Here is a 27,376-nt window from a genome sequence, read left to right as displayed (position 1 = left end):
GTAGTTATTGGATCTGGATTCAAATCTTCCCCTGTCCCTTTCCAGTTAGTTAATTAACTCCTTTGGGCTTCCGTTCCCAAGAGGAGTAACTTGGGCAGCGAACCGCGGTCAGTGTCGTCGGTGCCACACGCGCGCACCCCGGCCCTTTCCATGTCTGTCCACATGGGCTCCACGTTCAGCCGAAGGCCCTGGTGTTCTGGGGCCTGAGGCTTTGTCTGGTTTCCGAGAGCATCTCAGCCCTTCCCGCCGCAGAGCAGAGGTGCGGGGGGGGGAGCGGGGGGGGGGGGAAGGGGCTGGTGCGCTGGCCGCAGGCGCCACCCCAGTTCCTTGGCCCTCAGGCGGGGGGTGAGGGGTCACCATGAGATGATACTCCTCCGCATGCTCCCAGTGTCCCCAGCGGTCTTGAGACCCTGAGCGCCAGGCACCCATGGACGCCACCTGCTGGATAGCTCAGCGCTGATTAGGCTCTACCCTTGCCCTGCCCGCCTCCCCACCGCCCTCCCCCGCGTTTGCCTGTATCTCCCCCCAAAATAAACTGCTTGCCCTCCAGTCTCTGCCCCAGGGTGTGCTTCCGGGGCGCGCAGCCTCAGACACCAACTGTGAAGTGGGGGTCAGCAAATGGAGGAAAAGGGGTCGCTGAGCAGAAGGCACGGAGGGGGCTCGTGTGTGTGCGTGCACGAGCGTGTGTGTGCGCACACGAGCACGCGCGTGTTTAGGGCTATGGACACGCAGCCGCCGAGGCTTTTGTTTTATGAACCCGATATATCATTTCGACATGGAATCAGTGTCAAAATTGTTGATGAGAAAAATAATCTTAAGTGTTAGACGGTCTTCGAATTTGTCAGGTTTCTGTGCCTCTGAGCGCTGAGCCCAGTGCTCTGCTCGTGTGAGCCCCAGACTGCCGAATGTTTGTGCCCCTAAATCCACACACTGCAACCCCGTGCGCCCAACAGGAGGGTATTAGGAGGCGGGGCCTTTGGGAGGGGACTAGGGTTACATGAGGCCAGGGGCGTGGAGCCCCATGACTGCATTAGTGCCCTTAGCCTGGTCACAGGTCCCTGGGCCCCTCCCTCAGCGCGTGAGGGCACAGCCAGAAGGTGGCCCTCTAGGAACTAGCAAGCAGGGCTCACCGGATGTTGAGTCCACCAGCGCCTCGACCTTGGCCTTCCCAGCCCCCAGAACAGTGTCGTTGAAACCCTGCAGCCTGCAGTGTTTGGTTATGGCCGCCGAACAGATGAAGACAGGCCTGCTCGGTGAAAGAAAGCCTATGAAACCATCAAGAGTTCCTTCCTTTTTTCTGATAGGCTGGAGGAGTCATGCTCGGATGTCCCCCACTGTGAGCACACACCTGCCCGCAGCAGTGGACGTGACAGCCAAGGGCTTCGATTCCAGAGCCCGACAGTGTGGGCCGGGACTCCATGGTTTCCGCTCACCAGCTCCATGACCTTGACCAGCTTACCTAGTGATCTTGCAGCCTTGTCTGTAAAATGCAGATTTGATATTCCGCTCGCCTCCCTTACAGGACTGCAAGGCGGTCAGTGAAATCATGCAAATAGGGTCCATAGTAGGCTCCAAATACATACAGTTGAACCTTGAATGACACAGGGGTTGGGGGCACCAAACACCCTGTGAAATCAGAAATCTATGTATGGGGCACCTGGATGGTTCAGTCGCTTAAGTAGTGGACTTCAGCTCGGGTCAGGATCTCACAGTTCCGTGAGTTCGAGCCCCGCATTGGGCTCTGTGCTGACAGCTCAGAGCCCGGAGCCTGCTTCTGATTTTGTCTTCCTCTTTCTCTGCCCCTCCCCCACCTTCTCTCTCTCTTTCTCTCAAAAACAGACATTTAAAAAATTCATGTATGGCTTTGACTCCCTGAAAACACAACTAGTGACCAGGGCACTGGGTGGCTCAGTCTGCGTCCAACTCTTGATTTTGGCTCAGGTCATGATCTCACAGTTGGTGGGTTCAAGCCCCATATCAGACTTTGCACTGACAGTGCAGAGCCTGCTTGGGATTCTCTCTCTCCCTCTCTCTCTCTGTTGCTCCTCCGTCCGCACTTTCTCTCTAAAAATAAATAAATTAACTTAAAAAAAAAAGAAACCCTAACTAGTGACCGGCATTACTGAGACCACGAACAGTCAGTTAACACATGTTTTGTACGTTATGTGTGTTTCACACTGCATCCTTGGAACAAAGTAAGTTGAGAAAGAGAATGTTCTGAAGAAAATCATAAGAAGGAGAAAATGGGTTCACGGTACTGGATTGCATTTGCCTAAAAGAAATCTGGGTATCGGTGGAGCTGCACAGTTAAACCCTTTTCAAAGGTCAGCAGTAGTTGTTACTCAGTCCCTCAGGCTTCTGAGAAACATCTTTGGGTCAAATTTTAGAGCAGGAAATCCAATTTTTACAAAAGAAAGAAGGGCATCAGGGGGAGGGGTGCTCAGTCAGATAAGCGTCCAACTTCGGCTCAGGTCATGATCTCACGGTTTGTGGGTTCGAGCCCCACGTTGGGCTCTGTGCTGACAGCTCAGAGCCTGGAGCCTGCTTTGGATTCTGTGTCTCCTCTCTCTTTACCCCTCCCTGCTCCTGCTCTGTTTCTGTCTCTAAAAAAGAAAAAAAGAAACAAACAAACATTAAAACGTTTTTTAAATAGAAAGAAGTTACACATTAACACCGAGAACTGTTCTATTCTCGAAGCTTCCCCTGTCCCGCAGCACACCGCCACACACACACAACCAGGACCGCAAGCCCCCAGAAGGGCAGGAATCCTGCCCGGTAGGAGATGCGTCTCTGCATTTCCCCCATCGTACCTTCTGGGCATAGAAGTCTCCGCACCTCAGGCCTATGGAAGTTTCAGGAGCCTTTGAAAATGTTTGAGCTCCAAAATATGGGGTGGGAGAAGGGGAGGGGAGGGGAGGGCTACACACTGCAAAATCCGAATCTGTAAGGGTTTAATTAAACATCTAGGAAACCTAGCGTCCTGTCCAGTTCATCAATTGCCTCCTCTAATCATCATAAAAATGCTATTGCACTCCATTATATTTGAAACGAATTTATAGGTGAAATCTTCTCATTTTACCAGAAATCCCAAGAACACTGGACACCCAGTGAAGAAATTGTGACCAATTGTAATTAATGAATTTCTTGGAGGCAAAGAATTTTGGTAGTTACACCATCAAAACCTCCTTGGATTACAAAAACGAACGTCAGATGTGAGTTCATTTCAGGACCTTGGTTGGGGTGTCGGGTAGGGGTCTCTGCGGGGAGCTGGTGGCAGGAGGAAGGGAGGACAGCCTGGCACTGCCCCCACCTCCGTCCCCTCGCCCGCCCCTCCCACGCCTTCCTCAAGCACCACGGCCACCTTTCCCCCAACTCACCTGGGATGAAAGTCTCCCAGTGGTCCTTTCCTTTGCTCCCAGTGAAAACCTCAAGTTTCTAACACAGCCATTGGTGCCCCGGCCACTGCCTGACCCCCCACCCCCCCCCGCCAGCTCACTTACTGCCCAGCACAGCTGGGGAGAGCGGACACCCTGGACTTGGCCTGAGCCGCTGTCAGTCCTGAATGGGGCAGTGTGGCCTCTTCGATGGCTGGAGTGAGACGCATATCTCAGGAACCAGCGAGGAGAAACCTTCTTCCTCCCCCACCAGGAGCCCCACCTCGGGGCTGGGGATAAAAAAAGCATAAAGCATTATTTGGTGAAAGACCGGATGAAACAGGGACACCTTTGTCATGGCCAAGAAGGACAGCTGGGAATCAGAGAATGATGTTATGAACAGCTTCTATTTACTGAGCACATACTGTGTGCTGTTTACTGAGCATATACTATGTGCTGTTTACTGAGCAGGTACTATGTGCTCAGGGCTCCAGTAGATCCTAGATGTGTGAATGAAGTAATTGAACTTCTGCAATGACCTTGGAAAAGTAGTTGCTGCTTTGATCCCCTTTTCCAACGGAGGAAACTGAGGCTCGAAAAGAGTAGTGACTCACTCTGGGCCCTCATCTAGAAGGCAGGGGTGCCAGAGCCCAGACCCCAGGTCTGTCCAACTCCAGGGACACAGATGATAAATGGGAACCCACTGAGCTCTGCCTTGAAGGGCAGCGCGCAGAGCCAGGCAGATCCCTACGGGGGCTGCCCCGGCGAACCCCTGGCCTTCGAGAGAGTGGCTTTCCCTGCGCTGTGTGTCTCGCCCTCTGTTCCAGCTCTCGGAACCGTGTGCAACGCCTGCAGACCCTGGCCACCTCGGGTCTCCCGTCTTTGCCCCGACCGAAGATGCATCATTACCCACGTCTGCTGCCTTCAGACCTTCCCACTCCCTCCCCCACGGTGCATTCACAGAGAACATGTGAAGGTGACATCCAAGCTGCCTGGCGAAAAAAGACTGGGTTTGGCCAACACAATGTGCAGTAAAAATATCTCTCTCTTAAAAAGAGAGAGAGAGCGAGCGAGATTTAAAGGCTGGAGATCAGTAACACGTCATTATCCTCTGGTTTGGGTGGAGAGTTCTAATAGTTTCCAGAAAAACACAAACCATGAAAAAGGAATGTGATTTCCAAGGCAAAAAGAGATCTGGGCTCCAGCACCCAGTGGCCCCGTCTTGGGACTCCTGGGCCTCTGAGGCCCCTCCCACTAAGGGTCGGGAGACACCTGTCCCTTCTTCTTGGTTTGCCTTCCGCACAGGAGGCTCTGAAAATGTGGAAGCTGCCTTTGAACTCAGCCTCGAGCCCGCTCAGAAGAGAGGCTCTTGTGAGTGGCCACATCTACAGGCACAGAGCGGGTATCCAAGCTCCTTCCTTGGAGGAGCAACAGAGCCTCGAAATGGCAAAGACAGCTTGGTCTCCTCCAATACCTATTGGCTCCTATTTTGAAATAATAACCCCCCCAATTTTAGCTCAGCACATTGTGACCCAGAAGGTACCATCTTTCCCTGCCTTCCTTGCTGAGCCATGGTACTAATGGGATGTCAGTTTAATGTGTGTGCAACTTAAGATACGTATCTTTCTTCTTTTTCCTGCTTCCTGCTGGAAGGAATGCAGATGTGATGGCTGGAGCTTGAGCAGCCATTCTAGAACATGAGGCCAACCTGGGAATGGAGGCCACAGAGGGCAGAGCAACAAGACAGCAAGGCCAGAGACTCAACACCACGATGTGCTACACCAAACCTGGACCGCCTACCCTACTGTCGTGGGAGAAAGAAGCATCTGCATTGTGTAAGCCACTGATATCTGGTTCAAATACAATCCTTAGAGTCAAAATTGCCTTGCAAATAGCTTACACTGAGAAATGCAGTCCAAGACAATCCAAATCTTTAAAAGTGAGACTCACTCCATGTGGTGTGGCACTCAGAAATTCCAGACATGACAGAATGCTAGGGAATGTTTTGGGGTTTTGTTTTTTGTTAGTTTGTTTGTGGTGCCTAATGTTCCATGCTGAAGATGTATCATAACGTATTTTCCAATTTTTGCTGCTCTCGTCGGCACTGATTAAGTGTCAGATAGACGTGCTTTTTCTTTTTTATTATCTCTGATTTTAATTAAAGAAACGGAGGCCCAGAGAGGCAGTGACACAGAGCTAGGGAAGGACAGGTATGTAGCTGGGCCGGCCCTGGAGAGGAAGGCAAGGCAGAATCCTAGACCAGGTGGAGCCCCGTCCCCCTCCACTGCCCCAGGAGCGCTGGCTTCCGGCAAATACCGAGTCCGATTCCGGGCGCAGGTCCAGAGCCAGTGCGCAAGCTTCTGGAAGGGGCGGGGAGGGAGGGCACATAGGGAGACAGGGGCATGAAGGGACAGAAAGGGGCCATCCAAACACTGTCCGGACGGACACAGGCCAAGGGGGTGCCAGCCTCCACCACTGAAACACAGCTCGTGCTTCCAGAAGTGAATCTGACCTCTCAGCCTGACCTGCAAGCCATAGGCACCGGCTCAAGGCCAAGTCCGAGGCCTCAGGCCTCCACACGAAGGGGTCAGCAGCACGCAGGGAAGGAGCCAAACAGCCTGAGTAAGAGAGGCCGGGGAGGATGGGGAGAAGCCCGGAGTGGGGCCAGATGGAGTCTGGGTTTCCCTGGGGGATGGGGATGGGTGGGAGGTCCCCCTACGACCTTAAGACCATGAGCGGCCCGGGTCCAGGTTGGTGAGCGAGCGCCACCTGGTGGCCCGTTGCTGCACGGCTCCCCCTCCCATTGGGGGGCTCCCCCAGAAGGTCCCCCTGCAGGGCGCCTCCACAGTCGCTCTCAACACCCCTGTTCCCCGCATTTAAAGTCGGTATTGTCAATTCCTAGGGAAAAACACGTTTTTGGTTTTACCCCAAAGAGGAACAAAGCCCCGTTGTAATTTCCTGTCGGTGCTGAGTGTCCCACCAGGCATAGGCAGCATGTCCTGCCCTGGGACGCTCGCCCCGCCCCCAGCGCAAGGATGTGGGTGAACTGGATGCCCCCCCCACCTCCACTGGCTCTGCAAACACTGCTCCCAGCAAGCCAGCCCCTCCCTTCGCACAATTGCTAGGGCAAAGTCCCCCCAGGGCAGGGCCACACCCTGGCCAGGCCTCTGCAGCTGGGGCACAGAGCCCAGACCCCAGAGCCCAGAGACGTCCAGGGCTGAGTTCTTGACCCTCCCGGCCGCCTGGCCACTGCAGGCCCCGGTTTCCCTTCCTACGGAACTAAGGGGGAGTCAGTGGCCCCTTTGAAATAAATGAAAGTGATGGGTCCCTTTTCCGGGGCTGTGGGTGCCCAGCCGGGCTCATGACCGGAGATGGAACGGGAGAAATCTGGCCAAACCATTCAACTGGATTATCCCCTTCAGTCCTCACTAGGACCTCCTGATGTAGCTACTTTTTCATTAGCCCCATTTTACAGATGAGGAAACTGAAGCACGAATAGGTTAAATGGCTTGCCCGGAGTGACACAGCCAGGAAATCGTGGGGCTGGGTTAGAACCAGCCTTGGACAAGTGACCCCACTGATCTAAGCCTCCTCATCCCCTCGAGAAAAGCAGTCAGGACTAGAGCCCCGCCCCTGGAGGTGAGTCAGAGGGGCGAACGAGAATGGAAAGCTTACAGTAGGTGCTCATTAAAAAGAGCTGTCGTTTTGATACACACACAACTTGCTCCAGGGCACCCAGGAGCCTCGGCCAACGTGTGGGTACCTCTGGGCGGGCAGCGGTGGCGCCGGGAAGGTCAGGAAAGCCCCGTGTTTATGGAGAACGCTCCCGTCTCACCAAGCCCAGCTCCTTCCTTCCAGCATGTAGCCAGAGGCTTTGCTCATCGATTCCGCTTTCAATTTTGTTTCTTTCTAAAGCCGCACACAAGAGTTTCGTTTTCTTTTTCACCAGAAAGCTCATCAGGGTGACGAGGTTTGTTTCTGGGGTGTGAACAGCAAACACCAGCCAGCTGACGCCGGGCCCTGCACAGCCGCAGACGCTCCAAGGTCAGCCACAGAAGGACCGCTTGCCGGGACCGGCCCTCCCCAGCCCCGGTGCAGGAGCCTTCCACGCAGCCCCGACGGCTCGGGGGTCCAGCGGGGGCGGCCAGCATGGCCCAGGCCTCCGAGGACCCTGCCGAAACAGGTACTGCCTTCCGTCTAAGGACTAGTGGGGGGGTCCCAGTGGGGTTTGCACTCCTCCTTCTGGCTCCTTTCCTTGGCCAGCTTACAGCCAGGGTAGCTGACCATATACCCCCAAGCGCAGGGGTGAGGAGAGAAGAGGCAGCCCAGGGTGTGGTCGGGGAGGCCCGCTTGGCCCCGGGCAGTACCCTCCGCTTGCATTTCCAGAGCCCTCAGGGCCGGGCACAGTGAAGTGTCCATCTGATACCGGAGATCACTGAGGCCCGGCCGGGAGACCAGAGTCTGGGCGTCACAGTGACACGGGGCTCTGCTCACGTGTCTGCGCTCGCACTGAGAAATGCTGAGTTGTTCTGAGAAGAGGCGTCGTGCACATCTGCGCCCCCTTGTTCCTCCGCTAACACTTCACTCCTGGAAGAATGTGCCAGCCGACCGCGTCCCGAGCAAGGGCTGTGGGTGCTGGGCTTTGTTTCATTATCATTAGCTCATTTATCCTCACGTACCTGGTCTTATCCCGCTTCACAGATGGGAAAAGTGAGGCACAGAGAGGTCACATAGCCCCTGGATCGCAGAGCCCGGGGCTCAAACCCAGGGACCCAGCCCTCCAGGAGCCAGAAAGAGGAAAAGCAGTGCATGGGGGAGGGGTGCCAGCACCGTGCGGCCCAGGGCCCTGCGGGTTTCCAGGTTTCTGGTGTTACTTCCTGCGGGGGACATGCAGGACTCATCCCTAGGCAGCTGAGCTTAACTTCTCCCTCCCAGGTTTTTTTTTTTTTTCCCTTCCAGGTGTTTCTTTCCTTACCAACTTGTTACTTACACCTCATCCGTTTTGCAACTTCCCATTTACAGACTCTCCGGCCTGAAGACCCAGCCCAGGAGGCCAGCCAGCCCATCGGGCTTGGCCTTCCCTTTGATCTCCAGCCCCAGGGCTCCTTTGGAGGCAGGGGGGTGGAGGAGGCGGGAGGGGAAGAGGCTTACCCAGCATGCTCTTCAAGAATCAGAACTCTTTCCAGGACAAGGCAGAGCCGGGCTTGCTGGACCTGCTAGAGGGTGAAGGGGTGGGTGCCCGCCAGTGTCCTGGCTGCCCTCCACCTGCGGGCACCAAGGACGGGCCTGTCTTGGTCACAGTGCGAGCCTCACAGCCCAGCCATGCTGGCAAATTCTTCACCCCTCCCCCGACGGGTGCTGCCACCAAGGAACCTGGGAAAAGCCCAGAAGGCAGAGGTTTTCGCACTGCTGCCCTGCAAAGGGGCCCCAGGTCGTCCCAAGGAGGGCCCTGCTTTGTGTTTCTCTTGGGGTTTTGTTGGGCAATCATTTCCTGGCAAGAGACAGGGCTGCGCCCCCACAGGGCTCCCTCCAGCTGGCTGGGCGCTGCGGGTGCCCTGCACTCCCCTCCCCAGAGCTGCCGGCCTGGGTTGGGGGGAGCTTGTCTGAAAGGGACAGGGGCCATTCAGAGCCCCTGGGGTTCTGCAGGAGGGGACCCAGGGACCCAGGATGATCTGCCATGCCCTGCCCTGGGTCATCTGGGCAGACACCTGTCCCTGTGGTGGGTGGATCCACTCGGTCACTCGTTTATTCAAATGCTGTTTCCTGAGAACCTACTATGTGCCCAGCACTGTGCTGGGTGCCAGAGACGCTACCGTGGATGGGCAGTCACAGCAGGGGGTCCCTGGAGCCGTTCTGCACAGGACCCACCCCCCATACACAGCACCCCACCCACACGGGCATCCGGGGCAGCTCCCCACCAGAGATGGCATTTGAGCAAGACTTGGAGGCCGAGTTGATATTGGGGGGGCATGGAGAGGCGGGAAAGTGTTTCTGGCAGAAGGGACACTGTGTGCAAAGGCCCTGGGGTGAGTAAGCTGGAAGGGCTGGCGAGTGAAGGGTCTTGCTCACGGCGGGGGTGGGGGGTGTGTGGAATTGCTGTCCTCTGGGAGAGGGCGGTGAGGAGTGGGGGGTGGAGGCACAGAGCAGGAGAAGAAAGGGCTCGAGAGAGCAGGCGACGGTGTTTCCAGGCCTCTCTGGAACTGAGCTTCAGGGAGGAAGGTCCGTCTCTGAATGTCTGAGGCTTCCTGACTTCAGTGAACACCTTCACCGCTGGGTAGATGGGGAGCCCTCCTCCCCCAGGAGGGACAGAGGATGCCGGGGACGGGGACTCCGCCTCCCTCCCCGCTGCTTCCTGCACCCCTGCCCTCAGTCCACCCCACCCTGCCACCTTCCGCTGCCCTGTGCTCTCAAGGTGTCTGAGGGCTGAGGGCGCCCCCGGCCCCACCAGTGCTCACGCCAGGCAGAGGGGCTCCTCTCGTCACCAGGCTGTCGGGCCAAGGTCATTTCTTTTTTTTTTTCTTTAAATTTTGAGAGAGAGAGCATGAGCAGGGGAGAGGCAGAGAGAGGGAGACACACAGAGAGAGGGAGACACAGACCCCGAAGCAGGCTCCAGCCTCCGAGCTGTCAGCAGAAGCCCGGTGCGGGGCTTGAACCCACAAACCGTGAGATCGTGACCTGAGCCCAAGTCAGACACTTAACTGACTGAGCCACTCGGGTGCCCCTGGCCAAGGTCATTTCTGACCAGCCCATCTGTCCCTCACCGAACAGAGGCGTTGTTAGTGAATGTCTGCTCGGGCCTCTGCCCCTCCCTGGGCCCTGGGCCTCTCACACCGGGGACCTGCCGTGCCCCCCACCAGCTCCCAGCCCCGCCTTGACCCAGGGGAGACCCCAGTCTCTCTCCGCCCCTCTCTTCCTTCTCCCAGACCTTGAGCAGAGGATCCTGCGGTCACTGAGGGCCGCTGGCTCCCCCGTGAAGACCAGCCAGCTGGCAAAGGAGTGCCAGGTGCCCAAGAAGAATCTCAACCAAGTCCTCTACCGGATGGAGAAGGAGTCGAAAGTCTCCCTGGCAGGCCTCGCGACCTGGCGCCTGGGCGGGGGAGGGGCTGGAGAAGTGGTGCCCAAAGAGCCGGCCCAGCACAGCCCGGGTAAGCCGCCCCTGGTGCCCAGCACCCGCAGTCCTGGCAGGGGCTGAGTGGACGGGCCAGGTCCGGGCCCGGGTTCAAATCCAGGTCCTGCCCCTTGAAGGTGCCTGGGTGTCCTTTTCTGGCCAGTGGACATAACAGCAGGTCCGGTGTGGCCGGGGCGGGGGGGGGGGAAGGGCCCCCCTCATGCCCGCACACAGCAGGTGCCCAGCAGAGTCTGGGTAACGACCACATGGACGACAGCAGCCATGGCAATGATCGTGGAGCAGACTTCGCCTCACGCGGGGTCCCCTTCAGCAGCGCTGACTTTTGTCAGATGCTCACGGGGGTCACCATGCTCAGAGGCGGCTGGACTGGGGGGGTCAGCATCTCCGCCCCCGGCCGGCCAAGGCAGGCTCGTTTAGCTCCGGATCTCCCTCGGGCTGGCACCCGCTTTGTTCCGTGGGGTCCCCGTCCCCTCTCCTGCTCCTCCGTCCCCTGACCCATCCCCCTTTCTCGGCAGCGAAGCCCCAGCCTGACGCAGCTGCAATTCCGGACGGACCTGGCCCTCAGCTCAGTGAACAGCGTAAGCATCCCCCAGCCCCCGGGCCCTGGGGCCCGCCGCCTCTGACCCCGAGCTCTCCTTGGCCCCTCGAGATGTCACTCACGCCTTGCCCGCCGGGAGGCCCCTGCAAAGCATGCAGGGGAAGACCGGACGCTGAATGGCAGAGATGCCGTCTCTCTGATCAGTGGTCGACGCTGTACTCCCTGACCCTCGGAACAGCCTCTGCGCTGTTCCTGCGAACTGAGTTTTCCAGATGGGGAAACTAGGCACAGGGGGTCTGGGGCTCCTGCAGGTTTGCACAGCTCACAAGCAGTGGAGCAGATTCAAACCCCGGGGTCCTCCTTAACCCCCATCGCCCTGCCTTGCAGAGAGAGCCATCTACAAGTTTCTGGAAGGCTCTGGGCCTTGTAAGGCCCTGATCATCGCCCAGGCCCTGGGAATGAAGACAGCGAAGGAAGTGAACCCAGACTTGTACGATATGAGAAAGAAACACCTTCTGAATCTTGATGAGAAATCGAGTGTGTGGTCGATTTATCAACCAGGTAGGTCCTTACCTGCTGCCCATGGGTAGAAGGGGCAGGGTTGTGGACAGAAACCCCAACATCCCACGCCTGGTCATTGCCTGGGCACCCTGGGCCAGCTCTGCCCTCCTTGTCAGACCCTCACAGCAGGTGTCTGGCTGACCAGTCACTAGAAGGCGGGGGTTACCTGGAGGGCAGGTGTGCTGGTGGGAGTATCCAAGGAGGGCTTCCTGGAGGAGTGGCCCAAGGCAGCAGCTCAGAAAGCAAGGGGCCGGCAAGGGGGGTGGCCTCCTCCTGGGACGTGGGGCTCCGCAGGACTCTGCTGGCAGTTTTCTGTCAGCGCTTTGCCCAACTTGGGGTTTCGAGAGAAGTTTCAGACGCCCACAGGGCGGCATCAGGTGCAGCACGGGGCCTGGCACCGGGGGTCCAGGAGAATGTTCGCGTCTCCCCGAGCAGCGGAGGAAGAGATGAATGCTCTAATACTGACAAACGGCCCCTCACGACCCCAGCTTAGATTTTATTTGTCTCCAAGCCCAACGCAGTCATAAACTGTGATCTTGAGTATTCTTTACGGAGGGAAGGACCCACAACGATGCAAGAGCTGAGGGGCCACGAAGGGGGAACGTGGCCCCGTGTGTGGAATCGACGGAGCCCCGGGCAGGTGCCCGACTGGTCCCCTGAAGGGGCCTCTCAGTGTCCCTGACATGGAGGCCGCAGCTTCACACTGGTGAAAAGTCCAAATTCTTGAAAGTGCCAGGGGGGCCAAAGAAAGCCATCTGGTGGCCAGAAACAGCCCAGGGACGGCCACCTTGCAGCCTTGGCTAAAGAAAGAGGGGTCCTGGAGCTCAGGGGCCAGGGTGCGGCTGCAGATGATGAGGTGAGCACTGAGGCTCCCAGGAGACACACCGTTGGGTGACCCGCTGTGGGGACATCCAAGCAAGGTCGACTGAGACCGCACAGGGCTTGTTGAATCCCACGGCTCCTGGCTCCCACCTTGGACCTACGGACTCGGCGCCCCCAGCGGGGCCAGTGGGGACCCTGTGTTTTAACAGACTCCACGGGAGATCTTGGTCCGGCCGTCCAGTGTTTGTAGCCCTTGGAGAGGCGCAGAAGACTGGGCGGAATATTATTTTGCAGATTGTGGAGGAAGGAATGAGTCCCCTGCGATCATTTACCAGCAAAATCCAGTCAACGTGATCTGTCAGAATGGACCAAATAACTTCATTTCCATTGAGAACTCTGAAGACATCCAGATCGGCCATGGGAACACCCTAGTGAGGCACGCCGCCTCTGGGGAGAAGGGTGAGTCCTCCCAGGGCACCTGCTCCGTGTGGGTGGGGCCGAGAGGGAGACCTTCAGCCTCTGAGGAGAAAGGGCACCCTTCAGGGCCTTCCCGAGAAGGAGGGTCTCCTGTGCACCAGGATCCAACTCCTCCTGCTTTCCTTTCATCCCGACAACCTTCTGCCTCGGTTTCAGCGGGACCTGACCTTTTCCCATGAGAAATAATTTGGGTCTCTCTCCTTTTGTCTGTCCTGAGACACGCTTTCCCCCACATTTTAACATCTTAGAAACTGGGCCGCCTCTGGCTGGTGGTGTCCTGATAAAATATAATCCCGCAAAAGAGTGCTTACTCCATGCCGGGCCCTGGGGAGGGCAGGGCAGGACCCCTCTCAGCCCCCCTGGAAGACAAGGCACAGCATCAGCCCCAAAGTCGAAATGCTCCCTTTGACCCCCAGAGACCCCTGCCCACTCGGGGCCTGGATCTCCCCAGCTGTGAAACGAGGAACTTTGTTTTAGAATCTGGATCAATGTTTCCCCAACCTTAGGCCTTCCAATTTTGGCCCTGCCCATGTCGGTTTATTTACTGAATGTTGTTGAATGCTTTACCTATTTATTCTACCCAAATTTATTTTATTTTATTATTTGATATTTTACTATTTTATTTTAAATCTTCTTAATTTTTTAAACGTTTTACTTATTTTCGAGAGCGGGAGAGACAGTGTGAGCAGGGGAGGGGCAGAGAGAGAGGGAGACACAGGATCCGAAGCAGCTCCAGGCTCTGAGCGGTCAGCACAGAGCCCGACGCAGGGGCTTGAACCCACGAACCATGAGAGCATGACCTGAGCCAAAGCTGGACGCTCAACAAACAGCCAGCCAGGCGTCCCTATTTTAAATCTTTTTAGAAATGTTTATTAATTTTTGAGAGAAAGAGAAAGTGGGGGGGCGCACACACAGAGGATCCAAAGTGGGCTCTGTGCTGACAGCAGAGAGCCTGATGTGGGGCTTGAACTCACAAGTCGTGAGGTGATGACATGAACCGAAGTCGGATGCTCTACCGACTGAGCCACCCAGGCGCCCCACCCACATTTATTTAAAGTGAACTTTGGTAGCACTACCTGAAGTTAAAAACCAGGCAGTTTACCCTAAAAATAAATACTAAGAAAATAAAACAATGTCAGGGCTCTGAATGCTCAGTGTTGAGGGGGCGTTAAAGATAGGTCGGCACTGAGGACACTGCCCCTGATGGGCTCAGAGGATAGAGGGCACTGGGGGCAGAGGCTGTGCTCACTGCCTGGGCTCTCGATGCCCCAGTGATGCCAGGCGCCGGTCATAAGACCCCGGGACCCCGTCACTAACGGTTCTCCCGGGTCCACCTGCTCTCCGTCAATAGCCTGAAACGCTCATTCCCAGTCCGACAGTGACCACAAAGAATTCCGAGGCCTGACTGCTCTGTCCGGCCTGGACTTTGTGTATCTATTGGGCGGGGGTGGAGACAGAGGTCATGTCGCTGTGTCCCCTGCTAGGCTCCGTGGGCCCCCTCCACCCCCCTGCAAGGGCACCAGATGGTCCCTCAACACAGAGGTCCCCGGCTCCCGCCTGGGGACCCCAGGACATCCGCTTGGAGAAGTCTGTGCTCAGACGGGTGCTGCTGGGACACGGCAACGACATGAGCCTTCACGGTGCCCCCGCCCAGGGCCCTGGCGCCTGCAGCCCCTCCGGCAGCCCCCCAGGTAACCCGCCCCATTCAGCTCCTCGCCGCGTAGAACGTGAGCCGGTCTTTGTGGGGAGAGAGGCATGATGGGAAACTCCTTCCACCTGGAGGCTGTCCCTCAGAGCAGAGCGAGTGGGGCTTCTAGAGCCCGCACTCAGGGGCCCATCCCCCCACCTCGGGAAACCTCAGGTTCCTCATCTGTACAACAGGCACGGGGCAGCAGAGGCCAGACCTGCTGAGGCAGGGTCAGGGGAGATGGCCAGCCTGGAGTGGCATCTAAGGAGGGTGGACAGGACCCATCTAAGTACCAGGTGCCCTGCTACGCACTGTCGACGGTGACCAGAGGGCCCAAGCCAATCCTCCCCAGCCCTGGAAGCCCAGCGACAGGCCAGGGATACAAGGCAGCAGGGGGGTCGGAGAACACCAGGGGAAGAGAGTTTCTAGAAGTGGGCAGGCCGATGAGGTTGGGAGCTCCGTGGGGTCCAGCAGCAGCAGTCGGTGGTGAGCTGAGGGCACAGAGGAGGATGGGGCGCAGGAGGAGGGGAGCCTGTGAGCAACTCGTGTGCAGAGTTCGGATGGGAAAGGAGGGTGGGGGGTGTGCTGGGGCCAGGCTAGGATCGCAGGAAGGTTCAACCAAAGGTGGAGGCGGCATTCCAGAGCTGTGAGGGAAGGCAGCCCCAGACGGGAGCAGGAGGGGCGGTGGGCGAGTCCCGGGGAAGGGCACAGGTGGCACCTGGGTGGCAGGGAACGCCAGCAGTCCAGGCTGTGTGCAGAGGCACGGAGGGAGGCAGGGTCTCGGCCGTGGACCGAGCCAGGTCTGGCCCACCAGGGGGATGTTCAGGGAGGACTTGAAAGCCAGGCTGGGGGTCAGGGCTCGGGGGCCAGCCCCCAGCTGCTCGTGCAGCCCTCCTGACACCTCTGTCTCTGGCTGACCCACAGTCTCTGCCACCACTGTTGGCTCAGGAGCTCCGTTCAAAATCTCAGTGACTGAACCAGGACCTGACTGCCAGCGGGATGGGACCCAGAGGGTCCACATCAGTTCATGCTTCCTTGAAGACACTGCCATTGGCAACGGCAACAGAATGACTGTCATCTCAGGGACAGCTGGTCCCGGAGGAGTTGCAGAGCCTGAGGACAGCAGAGGGGGCCCTGAGAAGCTGGGCAAGGATGCAGGTGAGCCTGGGACCAGGTGGGCCCTGTGTTCTCTCTCTTTCTCTCTCATCCATCCACCCATCCATCCGTCCATCCATCATCTACCTATACACCCACCCACCCCTCCATCCATCCATCCACCCATCTGTCCGTCCCATCCATCCATCCATCCGTCCATCCATCCATCCGTCCGTCCGTCCATCCATCCACCCATCCATCCATCCATCCGTCCATCCACTCATTCATCCATGATCATTCTCAAGTCTCCCATTTCCCGGAGTCCAGACGGCAGTAGAGGGTCATAGCAGAGGGCTGCTCTGGAATCAGGGTGTGGAGTCAAATCTTTTTAGCCAAGTGACCTAGCCCAGCACTTAGCTCGGAGCCCGTTTCCCACCTGTGACCCGAGGATGAGAACTGCCCGTGGCGTCTGGCTGTGGCGAGCCCTGGGTGAGGTCTGCAGGCAGAGCCTCGGCACTGGGCCTGGCCCTGCACGTGCCTGCGGGCAGCGTCAAGTATCTTTACCAGCGGCGTTATTTTAGGCCTCATGGGGGGCGTGGGGGCGCCACAGTGAGTGACTCTCTGTCTCGGGGAGGAGGGGACCGGCTGTAGCAAAGGGGTCCTCACCGGGGAGGCTCCTGCCTGCTGGGGGCTCAGCACAGGTGCAAGGGGGCCGGGCAGGCTGGCGGGAGGCACAGACCCCGCTTCTTCCACCTCGGTGCTGGGCCACCCCGAGGGCTCCATCCTTGTCTGTGGTCAGAGAGGCTACAGGGAGCCGGCCATTCCCCTTCGACCAAGCACAACCACGATCCTGGTCTCAGTCCAGCAGCCTGCACTTGGCCTCAAGAGGGGCTGGGAAGTGTCACCTGCACCCCACTGACTCAGAGGACGGGCTCCATGGCCACAAGGGCGACACTGGTGTGGTAGCCGCCCGGCCCCAGCCCTGTCCCCTGTGGAGCCCGGCGACTCCAGCTCAACGGCATGGGCAGGAGCAAGGTGGCGGCGGCAGGGGGTGGGCGCCCAGCTGGGGACCAAGCATGGGCAGCGGGTGAGAACAGGGGTGGCAGGTGAGCAGAAGCGCGAGCGTGGCCCGTGCACGCTCCGTGGGTGGCGGAGGCAGAGCGCAGCTCCGGGCCCCGCGGAGACTTGCGTGGGCCACGGGGAGCCACAGAGGGGCTCTGAGCAGGAGAGGGTAAGGCAGGGTGTCTGCCTTCAGTGTGAAGGAGGGATCAGGTGAGGATTGCAGCTCCGGACTCTGCAATTTGGACGAAGGAGTCATACTGTCCTTGTCAGGGTCAGAAACCCTAGACCGGCTGGCGTCTGGTGCACTGGCCAGCACCCACCGGCCCGGGGGCACTTGTGCTGGATGCCCAGCGGGCCCTGCCACCTCGATGGCCGTGACCTTGAGCTTCCAACATCGAGGGGGAGCTGGTAGGGAGGGGCCACCGTCTTCCTCACTTCCCCGAATCCTCCACGGAGGGACACAGGGACCCCGGGGCATGGATCACCCCCTCCCTCCCATCTTCAGTGGGACCAGCCAAACCCTCTTGATGGAAAGAAACTCAGCCTCTGATTTTGCAAAACAGCTAATGCTCCCAACTTTGTCCCTCCCCCAGCCCCAGGGCTGAGCCGTGGCACTGACAAGGCCTTATTCACTCCGCACCCCTACCCACCCCCTCGCTGGCCTGAGGAACATCCAACTTCTCACTCAGGTGACAGGCAGGATCCCGTCCTGAGAGGTGGCATATCTGGCAGGTTTTTCTTTTCGGGGGAAATGGTTAATCGGGGACTGTCAGAGCCACGGAGTGGGCGCCCTCTTTGGGGTCCCCATGAGCTGAGAAGCCTGGGTGGGTGACAGGACCTGGGGGCCCCATGTGACACGGAAAAGCGGAGCTCCTCATTCAACCTGGTCAGCATTTCAAGGCACAAGGGGGCTTTCATCTGAGTGAGCACAGGGGCCTCTGAATGTGGGCCCGGCCACGAGCCTGTGGCGCGGGCCCCCTTGGAACCTTCTGGAAGGTGACCCCTCCTCTATTCGGGACCCCTCAGTCTTCCCAAGAAGTGATGCTGCAGCCGCCTTAAAACGTCTCTGTCTTTCCAGTATCAGGAAGGAGTAGTTCACTCACTCATTGGCCACTTGTGCCCCGGCCCCTGCCCCGAAACGCTCCCTCCCTGGACTCACAGCCGTGAGCACGTCAGATAAGCAGTCCGGGAAGGAGCAGAGACAGCCCACCAAGCAGTGTCACAGACAGACAAACAGTAAAGCCCGGGGAGGGGCAGGGGTGGGCAGAGCCAGTGAGCCGGATCGCTTTGGTCCCTGGAGGCGAGGGGGCCCGAGAGCCCCTGTGGCACCATTTTCTCCCCTCCCAGGACCCTGCTCGGGAGGTGCTGAGTCCACACGTGAGGCCCCCCCAGACCCGGCTCCCCGCCTCGACGCCAGCGTCTCGAAGCTCATCGTCCAACTCGGAGCTGTGACTCTGGAGAGCGGGGCTCCCCACATCACAGAAGACAGCGGCTGGGCGGGCAGAACCCCAGACACGGGGCCGCAGGGGCAGGCCGAGCCCCGAATAGCCAGCCAGCCTCCCTCAGAAAGAGCAGGCCAACCCCATGCTTTCTGTGTCCCGTGAATATCCTTTTCCACCTTCCTGCCTCCTGACACGGGGCCGAGAGGGTCAGCATTTGGGCTGGGCCGGACCTGACGTTGGGTCACGTCTGTCCCTTCTGCCTCCTTAGCCCGCCTTCCAGCATGGCTTACCCCCTCTCCCCTCACTCAACGCCTGACTTCCTCAAGGCCTGTTAGGGCTGCCTGACCTCTTTCCCACTTGACCTCTCTAGAACCTTCCTCCCCTGACTTTGATCTCTCAGGAATTCTTAGCTGAACTTCCAGAAAACAAATCCCTCCTGTCCAGGCCCCAGTGGCAGGGGGAGGGGGAGGTGTCACTGGCCAACCCCTGGTCAGGTGACCTCCACTGGCCAATCATCAAAGAATGTTTGTCATGTGCCAACGTGGTGCTTGCGGGTGGGTTTAGTCCCCTTGGAAGGGTTATGGGCACAGTGGCGTTTCTGGAACAAAGGAATGGGGGGGTTCAGAGGACACTTGTGGAGGGATGAGGGCAGGAAGACAGGATAGAGGAAGGCAGTGGGCAGCCAGGCAGGGCCAGTGTGGACCAGGCTCATGTCCCCACATGTCCACCGCCCCTCCGGATGCCATGCCGCACATCACTTTCTTCTGTGTTCCCTCCACTGGACCTTGAGTGTCCAATGCCCAGGAGCCGTGGCCCCTGGGGCTAGCATCAGCCACGGAGGAGGAAGGGCTGACTCATCACAGAGCCTCGGCAAGAGGTCATTGACCAGGGACCCCGGGGAGGGGGGTTTAATTCCGTTAAATGTCCAACTCGATTTCAGCTCAGGTCATGATCTCAGGGTCTGTGGGTTTGAGCCCCACCTCAGGCTCTGTGCTGACAGCATGGAAGGTGCTTGGGGTTCACTCGCTCCCTCTCTGTCTCTCTGCACCTACCTCACCTGCTGTCTCTTCTTCTCTCTCAAAATAAATAAACTTTTTTTGATGTTACCAAACAAAACTTTTATGCCTTTTCAACTCAGCTGGCATGAACTTGACATGCTGATCAGTGCCTGGATCGAGACATAGCACTTACGGTAAGTCCTTGAGAGGAGACGAGCCCTATGTTTGAGCCCCTGGATCCAGCCGTTCCTGAGGCAGGTTGATCTTTGCACTTGTCCATTAGATGAGCCCATGTGTCTGTCCCCTTAGTGTGGAAGACAGCACGAGACAGATTTCAGGTTCCCAGTGGGGCATGCCCCTCTCACCTGTGCCTCCCCCTTCCCTAGCTCGACGCTGCTCAGGCACCTGGTCAAGGAGGCTTCCCAAGCTCTCACTCCAGCCTGTGTCTTCTCTGCTCCCCTCCCTGTCACACCCCTGCCATTGCCTCGTGACTCGTCCATCTCTCTATTATCAAAACCCACTTTGCTGTAGAGGACGGAGAGCTGGGACCCACTGCCCACAAAAGCTCTTTTAATACGTACAAGCCCAAGCACACATCTTGCTTCAGGAACGTGTCCATCCAGTACGTCAGACAGTGTCTTTCCAACGGCACAGGCCAAGTTGGAGGTGTTGGCGGTGTGGGTCACGGGACCACCTCCCGGCTGAGGCCGGTAGTCAGAGCAATGGAATGCCGGGACTGGTGTCACATGATCTGTCCCAGGAACCAGGATGCGGGTTCCCCCTGGCTGGAGGGCATGGGCAGTGCTCCAAAGTTGCAGAAAAGGGATGTGGCAGGACAGGCAAGGGGCTCAGAGGTCCGCCGCTTCTCCCCAGCATCCGCTGTGGAGTCACTGGACTCACAGGAGCCCGGGGCCTTCACTCTGCGCCTCCAGGGACTGCCGGACAGACCCCGTCACTGTGCGTCCCACGGGCGGCCGAGGGACACCAGGCCCTGGCCGCGGTGCACGGTTCACGGTCTCTGGGAGAGGCGGGCATCGCCAGGGGCGCTGAGCAGGACTGACACAGGGTGGGGGCGGGCGGAACCCCCATCACGCTGTCCGGAGGGTCCGGGGGCTCATTCTCCCACCCCTGGCTGGGCAAGGGAGGCCGCTGGGGCAGGAATGACGTTCCAGGCGCACGGGCCAGACCAGAACCGGAGGACCCCACAGAGCCGCCCGCGAGCCGAGCGCTGGCGGGAAGCTGAGAAAATGGGCCGGACGGAGGTGGGTGCCTGACCGCGTGCACCTGCGGGTTGGGATTTGACCCGAGCCAGCAGGGTTGCATCTGCCTCCCAGGGAGGGCCTGGTCGGTCCGAGCGACCAGGAGGATGGATTCGCCACCAGGGCGCATCTTGTCCCGCGGGCTGGAGTCGCCTGGCCCGCGGGGGACCCGCTCCCTCTGCCACCACGTTGACCTGGGCCCCCATCATTCCCCTCCCCCCATCTCCGTTTCGCCACATGCCCCCGGCGGAGGGTCCGGCTCCAGGCCCCTAGCGCCGGCTTCCCTCCGCAGAGGGCTCGCCTCGAAGCCGCCCCCCGGGTCCGTGGTGGAAACAGGCCCCCCGGGTGAGGGTCCAGAAGCGGCTCCGAACTCACACCGCCAGCCCCAGCCAGAACGCCTTCCTCCCGCGAGACTTCCCCTCTGGGGGTGAGTGATTTGTCATAAACACGTGGGCGACGGCACGGCCAGCAGTTAGGGGGCGCTGGAGGTGAAGGTCAATGCTGGTCTCTTCAGGAAAGAAATTAACCTCCTGTGAGCCCGCGGCAGCCATGCTGTCCGCGCTCCCCACCCCCACCCTCCCTTGGCGGGGAGGCGGGCAGACCGGGTTTGCAGTCCCCAGGCTGGAGTGGGGGCGGTTTGCTGCGTGAGTGCGAGATTTCCCAACCCCCACGCCCTGCTGCAAACGCGGTTCTGTTTTCTCACCCAACTTCCCTGCATGTCTCGGGATGCGCCCCGTGGGACTCCTGTCCTGGCGGACAGCCAAAGTTGAAGACTCCGAGAGTCCAGGGAATCTTTTGGGGGCATTTGGGCTGCAGGAACAGGAGCTTAGCTCACCTGGGCTTAAAAAAGAATCTGTTTGCTTGTGCCGCTGGGAAAGCAAGACGCTTGGCTTCAGGAACGGCTGGATCCAGGCACTCAAGCCTTGTATTCAGGCCTCTTTCTCTCCATCTCTCCAAGAGACCCGCATGTGTGTGCCAGCTGCTCGGGGCGTAGGGCCTGCACGTTTGCCAGCCCCAGGAGAAAAAGAATTCTTCATGCCAAACACTGCCCGTAGAATGTTCTAGGGAAGGTTCTGGGTTACATGCTTGCGCCAGCTTGTTAAGTGGAGCCCATGCCCGGGGCTGAGCCTTCCAGATTCTGAGTCAGATTTCGCCAGCCCTGGTGATTCACCCAGGGTCCAGAGGCGCACTCACATGCGCCAGCCTCTCTGCCAGGATGCCACCCAACCCACGGCGGCCACGCCGCATCAGGTAAGCAGGAGACCTTGTATTCTGCAGGAGTTCTCTGGGCGAGTAAACCGGAGAAACAGGGTGGCCAGCCCTGGGGGACCCCCTGGACCCCGCGGCCCAGAGGGGCGAACGAGCTCTGGACGGTCAGACAATTGTGTGAGAGGCGGAGACGGGATTCGAGCGAGGCCTCTGGGCTCCTGAGCCAGTGCTCAGACCCGTGCTGCTGGAGAAGCGGTCTGGGGACCCAGCCACCAGCCCGGCTCTCACTGCCTGGCTTCACTCTTGGTGACACGGGATTCCCTTCCTCCCGTCCCCACCCCCACCTGGGACCCTGTGGCTTTTGCTGCCACCAGTGGGCTCTCCACCCGGGCTGGAGGAGCCCCTGCTGGGACGGGGGGTGGGGCCTGGCTGCTACTCCTTTGGGCTTTGAAGCCCCCCTGAAGGCCCGGCACCGTCTCGGGGCGTCTCCTGGTGGGAGATGTTGGGGTGCACGGACACAGCCTGCAGCGGAGGCCCCCCGTCTGTGCGAGCCCTCCCTCGGGCGCCCCATCATGGCTCCCGGCCTCAGTCCTCTCATCTGCAGAATGGGCCAGGGAGGCGAGCAAGGCTGGAGGGCCCGCCGAGTCGGTGCCAGTCCAGGGCGTTCCCCCTCAGGGCCCGTCTCACCCACATCTCCCCGCTGCCTGTGACCCGGGCAAGCGTGCAGACACTGTTGGTTGTCACGGAGACAGAGGGTGGAGGTGGCTTCCTGTTCCGCTGTAACAAATTACCACAAAGTGGTTTGAAACAACCCGGACTCACTGTCTGGTGGTGGTGCTGAAGCCTCAACTCAAGGTCCCACACGGGCCTCGCTGACTGAGGTCACAGTGTCGCCAGGGTCCCTCCGGAGGCTCCAGGGGACAGTCGGTCTCCTGGCCTTTCGAGCTCCCGGAGGCCACCGGCGTTCTCTGCTCCTGGCCCGCCCTCCACCCTCCACTCAGGCGTCTTGCATCTTCCCCTCCCCCTCCCTTTCTCACGCTCCGCCCTCTTGCAAGGACCCTTGTGATGCCACGGGGCCCACCTGACAAGCCAGGACCCCCCCATCTCAAGATCTCAGGCGCATGTGCCCGAAGTCAGCTTCACCGCGTAAGGTGACAGGGTCACAGCTCCCGGGGATCTGGGCACGGGCATCACTGGGGGCATCGTGCAGCCGCCACTCGGCGAGGCAGGACGCCCCTCCCCCGCAACAAGGAGCCACCAAGCCCCACATGCGTGCAGAGCCACACCCAGAACTCCGGCCACAGGGAACATTGCCGTTCCCACGATCAACATCATGCAGACGAGGGAATGAGTGGGGCGTGGCTTCGCGGCCCTCGCAGTAACCCGAGTGCAACCTCGGGGAAACCCGGCAGCTCTGAGCCTCGGTGTTCTCCTCTGTGAAATGGGCAGAAATAGGGCCAGCACCTTATCCACAGAGCTTACCCTGAGGTCTTACACTGTGAGTCAGCCCAGGGTGCACCTAACAAATGCTGATGTCCGGGCCTCACCCCAGACCGACTGGGGACAGTCCCTAGGGTGGGGGTAGTGCCCGGTGGGTGTATTTTTAAAGGCTCCTCCTGTGGTCCCAAGGAGCCCCCCAGTCAGATGCCCAGGGCTGACCCCGGGAGGGCACACGCAGGACACTGCTGGGTCACGGCCGTAGTCTTGGCCCCAGCAGCCCCCTCGCCCAGCATCACGCTCTGTCTGGCTCCGTGGCAAGAGGGCATCTGGGGGGACAGAAGCCGGAGCCCTGACGGCCCAGCCAGCAAAGCTAGTTCAGCCTGCGATGCTGGGGGCTTTTCACAGCTTTGGGCCGAGCGCCCTCTGGTGGCCAAGAGCAGGCAGCAGCATGCGCTGAGCGTGGGAACTTCCAGGGTCCCAGGCTTGGGACCAGGCCAGGGGTGGGGACGCTGTTGCATTACCTCCTCCAAAAGTGGTCAGACACACAACGTTCTGCCTGTGATTCTGGGTGGTTCTCCGCCCCCGAAGCCCCTCTGCAGATCCCGGGATCCTGCCTTGGGCCTGCAGGCAGTGCTTTACGGAGGTCACCTGTTTAACCCTCACAATGGCCCTATGGAAGTGGACAAACTGGGATTTTGCCCATTTCACAGATGAAGAAACGGAGGCTCAGAGGAGCAAACTTACTGCCCAAGATTAAGAGCAGGGCTGTGTGGCCCCCTCTGCGTGTCCATTACGGGCCGCCAGGACCCTCCAATTCCAAAAGGACCCCGGGGCAGGCCACGGGGCAGCCATATTGGGCAGACATCGGGAGGCCAGTGGGGGGGGGGGGGTTTGCCTCCAAATGTGGGTTTATCAAGAGCCCTCTTTGCGTCACGGCACCGAAGTCTTAGACGTTTCCATCCTTCTCAAGGGAAGCAAAAGCAAAACTGAAAACTTCTGGAAAACTCACTTTGCTCCTATGAATGCAACCGCTCAGCAGTCCTGTGTCGGCCCCGGGCCGCTTCCCAAGGTGTGCACCACTCCGACTATGTTGTTCAGGAATGTTCTCTGGCAGGACGCCATCTGCCACCCGGCGGTGCCTGGGGGACAAGCCCAGCGGCCACAGAAACTCTCTGTGGGGAATGATTCACTTTCGGGTGAGGGGATGTCTGTGTGCCTGCCTGTGTGACCTGTGACAGGCTGTGGCCGTGAGTTCCAGGCGGTCACCTTCTTTTCGCTTTATCTGGATCTTCGGCTTTACCTGCAGGGCACGTGTGTTAACTGGGTAATGACAGTCACCAGCAAGAAGAGAGGTGCCCTGCGGGGACAGGTGCCCTGGATGCTGTGGGCCACGACCTACCCCGTGGCCGTGGCCCTGGCCACCAGGTGGCGCTCCAGATCTATTTTTGCAAACGGAGTCCCAGCTGAAGAACTGGGACAAGGGGCCACAGGATTCCACTTCTCTGCCTCAGCTCAGCCAGGACTCCCGGGGCGGGGGCTGGCCCTTGAGGTCCTTTCCAGGGCTGGCCCTTTGCATGTAAGACCCCCGTCCCCACCCCATCTCTGGGGACAGTTTGGCTCTTCCTACAGGCGGGGTGGCCACGCTGCCCATCATGTTGTCCCAGGGCCAGAAGTGTGTGTCCTCCAAGTGACCTTTGGGTGCCTTTTTGGCCAGTCCTTCGGGGGTCACTGGGATCTATCTGTCCAGACCCCTTCTGTCCTGGGGAGACCCTGCTCCTGTGGGGGTCCCGCCTCCTCATACGACCCCTCACCCCAGAGTCCTTGTCTCTGTGTTTTTTTCTGGTCGCCTCTCTGTCTCTGTCTCCGTCTCCCCTCCCCCTCCTACAAGATGACATCTTGTCCAGCAAAGTCCCAAACACCCATGTAACTGCACAGGCCGAATCTCAGGCCCCACCCCTGCAGATCTCAGTCCACTGGGTCTGTGTAGCGCCCAGGATTCTGCATTTCACGTAAATCTCACCAGACTCCCCTGCCGAAAACCCTCAGCGGTTAGCCCCCAGCCCCAGTTCACTCCTGAGCCGGCTGGAGGCCTGACCCTGCTGACCCTCTTCACCTCTGACTCTCTGCCTACCTCCTTAGCCCCGCCCTCACAGTGCCTGAATTGACTTAAGTCTTCCTGCCCCAGGGCCTTGGCACATGCACTCCCTCTGGCTTCCTTTCTCTGTCCTTTCCGGCTGGCTGGTTTTCAGGGTCTCATCTCACAGGTTTCCTCCTCAGAGAAGCCCTCCCTGTCACCTAGTGTCACCCTGTCACACCTCCTGAGCTCTTTCTGTCTGAGCACCCAGAGTAATCTGCCATCATTTTGCTTCCTTCTCTCTTTAATTAGTCTCTCTCTCCCTGGATGACACTCCGCTCCAGAGGTGCGTGTCCTCTGTCGGTTTCTCTATCGTCTCCTCAGTGACTAGAACAATGTCTGGCCAGCGAGTAGGGATGCAGTACATGTGTCATGAATGAATGAATGAATGAATGAATGAATGAACTCCCACAGGAGACTGATGTCCAGGGGGCTGGAACCCTGGGTAATTAGCCAGTCATTCAGAGCCTGTCGAGATCTGGCTTCACACTTGTCCTCGCTCTCTCACGCCTTGCCCCGCACTTGCTCCCCAGGCCGGGGACACCCCCTTCCAGCCTCCGGGCCTTCGCTTGGTCAGGGATTCCACCCGGACGCTGGCTCCTTTCTGCTCTCACTGTTACGGGTCCACCCAGCCTCTGCCGCCACCACGACACCTTCCTGGTCACCGTCCCTTCCCTGAGTCCACGTTCACGTCTCTGTCCTGTGAATTCCGCCCCGTGGTTCATGGGGCCCCAGCGTTCAGCCGAGGCCGTCTCGAGTCGGGCAGTGCTGGGGCCCAGCCTGTACTGATCGTCCTCACCTCCCGGCGTGACTCAGAGGCCCCCCCCCCCCCAGGGCCCCAGGCCCAGAGGTGCTGCGCGGAGAAGACGGGGTGGCCCAGGAGTCCGCATTCTCCGGCCCCTTCCCTCAGGGTGGATGCAGGCCAGGGGCCCAGGACCTAGAAGGGGCAGCTCCTGAGCCGGGGCTGCAGGGTAAATCGAGGCCTCCTGGTCCACCTTGCCCTGTGGGCAGAGGCTTTGCCCCAGAGCTGCCTCAGAGGTTCACAGCCTGCCCCAGGCTGGGCTGCTGTGGGCGACTTTGCACCTTCTCTGTGCCCTGTGTCCCCGCTGCGCCGGCTTCAAGGTTGTGGTGGGGGTCGAGGGCACCCACAGCGGACAGAGAAGCCGAATCGTTTGTCCTCCAGAGAAGGAAAAGCAGAGAGTGGGCTCCCGAGAGACCAGGCTGCCCCAGCCTCGATGCGGCTTCTGGAGCACAGGGGACCTCCGAGCCCCAGGTTCCTGCTCTGTCACGGGGGTCCTCGCCCACCCGACCCACCCCTGGGCAGAAGTGGGACTTGGCTCCCGGCCTGCTCCATGCACGCAACCTGAGCTCCTAAAGGTAGTGGCTGTGCCCTCATTCGGAGACCCGAGGAAGTATGTCTGCCCCCCCGGCTCCCAGTCCCTGTGCCCATCCCGATGGTCCTGTCCCCCCATCCTGTGAGAGGGGATGGGACCCCCCCGGTGAGGCCGCCACAGCCCGGCTGCCTGTTTGACTCCCCAGGGGCCGTGCTGGGGCCCCCAGAAGATGGGGGTGCCCTGTGAACTTCCCAGGGCCTTCACCTACTTCCCTTGGCCATTCCAAGCACCCGCACATGAACTTGCATGTGGACGGGCGGGTGACTTTGGGCAGGGACCTCACTCCCGGCTGGGGTATTTACAAAGCCCCAGGTCTCAGTCCACATGCTGACGTGGTGGCCAATGTCCCTGTGGGAGTTACCAGGTTAAGCATTGATTTTTCCGGCTGGCTCTGGCCTCGGGCAGGGGGCACCCAGGTCCGGAGGTTCTCCTGCCCGAGCTGGGGGCCGCCCTCCTGCCCCTGCCTCGCCCTCCCCCTGACTGACACTCAAGGCCCAGACCAAACGTCCTCTCTGCCCTCGGTCCGCCCAGTCCCCCTCCCGCTGGCCCGCCCGGCTGCTCTGAGGTGGTCTCACCCTCTCCTGGGTGACAGGGGGAGGTCCTCAGAACCAGGTCTGGGTCTCAGCCCCGTCCCAGTGCCCCAGGAGCCGGGGCGGGCCTGGCCTGGTGGTTCTTGGGGTCCCCAGCCCCTGCCCATCCCCCCTACCCAGGACTCAGGTAGATCTCTCTAGAGAAGCCCCCTGGGGACGTCCTGA

The 27,376-nt window shown here is 59.5% G+C and overlaps 1 protein-coding gene across 3 annotated transcripts; it reads left to right on the top strand.

Annotated features, from left to right (window-relative positions):
• The first annotated feature begins 7,309 nt into the window (after positions 1 to 7,309).
• Positions 7,310 to 19,188, top strand: ZBP1 (Z-DNA binding protein 1). Of its 3 annotated transcripts, none has more exons than XM_029918221.1 (9): positions 7,310 to 7,557; positions 10,298 to 10,519; positions 11,019 to 11,081; positions 11,429 to 11,602; positions 12,719 to 12,883; positions 14,386 to 14,592; positions 15,513 to 15,746; positions 17,339 to 17,434; positions 17,824 to 18,083. In XM_029918221.1, the coding sequence occupies exons 1-9, from the start codon at positions 7,524 to 7,526 to the stop codon at positions 17,910 to 17,912; spliced, it is 1,284 nt and encodes a 427-aa protein (XP_029774081.1). In that variant the 5' UTR covers positions 7,310 to 7,523; the 3' UTR covers positions 17,913 to 18,083. The 3 variants fall into 3 exon arrangements, with proteins under 3 accessions (XP_029774081.1, XP_029774079.1, XP_029774080.1); XM_029918219.1 differs by lacking the exon at positions 17,824 to 18,083 and adding an exon at positions 18,093 to 19,188 and having other exon boundaries at positions 7,311 to 7,557; XM_029918220.1 differs by lacking the exons at positions 17,339 to 17,434; positions 17,824 to 18,083 and adding an exon at positions 18,093 to 19,188 and having other exon boundaries at positions 7,313 to 7,557.
• Positions 19,189 to 27,376: the final 8,188 nt, after the last annotated feature.

Source organism: Suricata suricatta, chromosome 12 (assembly GCF_006229205.1).
Source record: "Suricata suricatta isolate VVHF042 chromosome 12, meerkat_22Aug2017_6uvM2_HiC, whole genome shotgun sequence".
Taxonomy (NCBI): domain Eukaryota; kingdom Metazoa; phylum Chordata; class Mammalia; order Carnivora; family Herpestidae; genus Suricata; species Suricata suricatta.
Note: the sequence above shows the minus strand (reverse complement) of the source record. Positions and strands in the feature narration are given on the sequence as shown.

Coding starts and splice junctions, on each gene's coding strand:
- ZBP1 (XM_029918219.1), top strand. CDS start 7,524: ATGGCCCAGGCCTCCGAGGACCCTGCCGAAACAG. Junction 10,520..11,018: donor GCCGGCCCAGCACAGCCCGG/GTAAGCCGCCCC, acceptor CTTTCTCGGCAG/CGAAGCCCCAGCCTGACGCA. Junction 14,593..15,512: donor CCCCTCCGGCAGCCCCCCAG/GTAACCCGCCCC, acceptor GCTGACCCACAG/TCTCTGCCACCACTGTTGGC.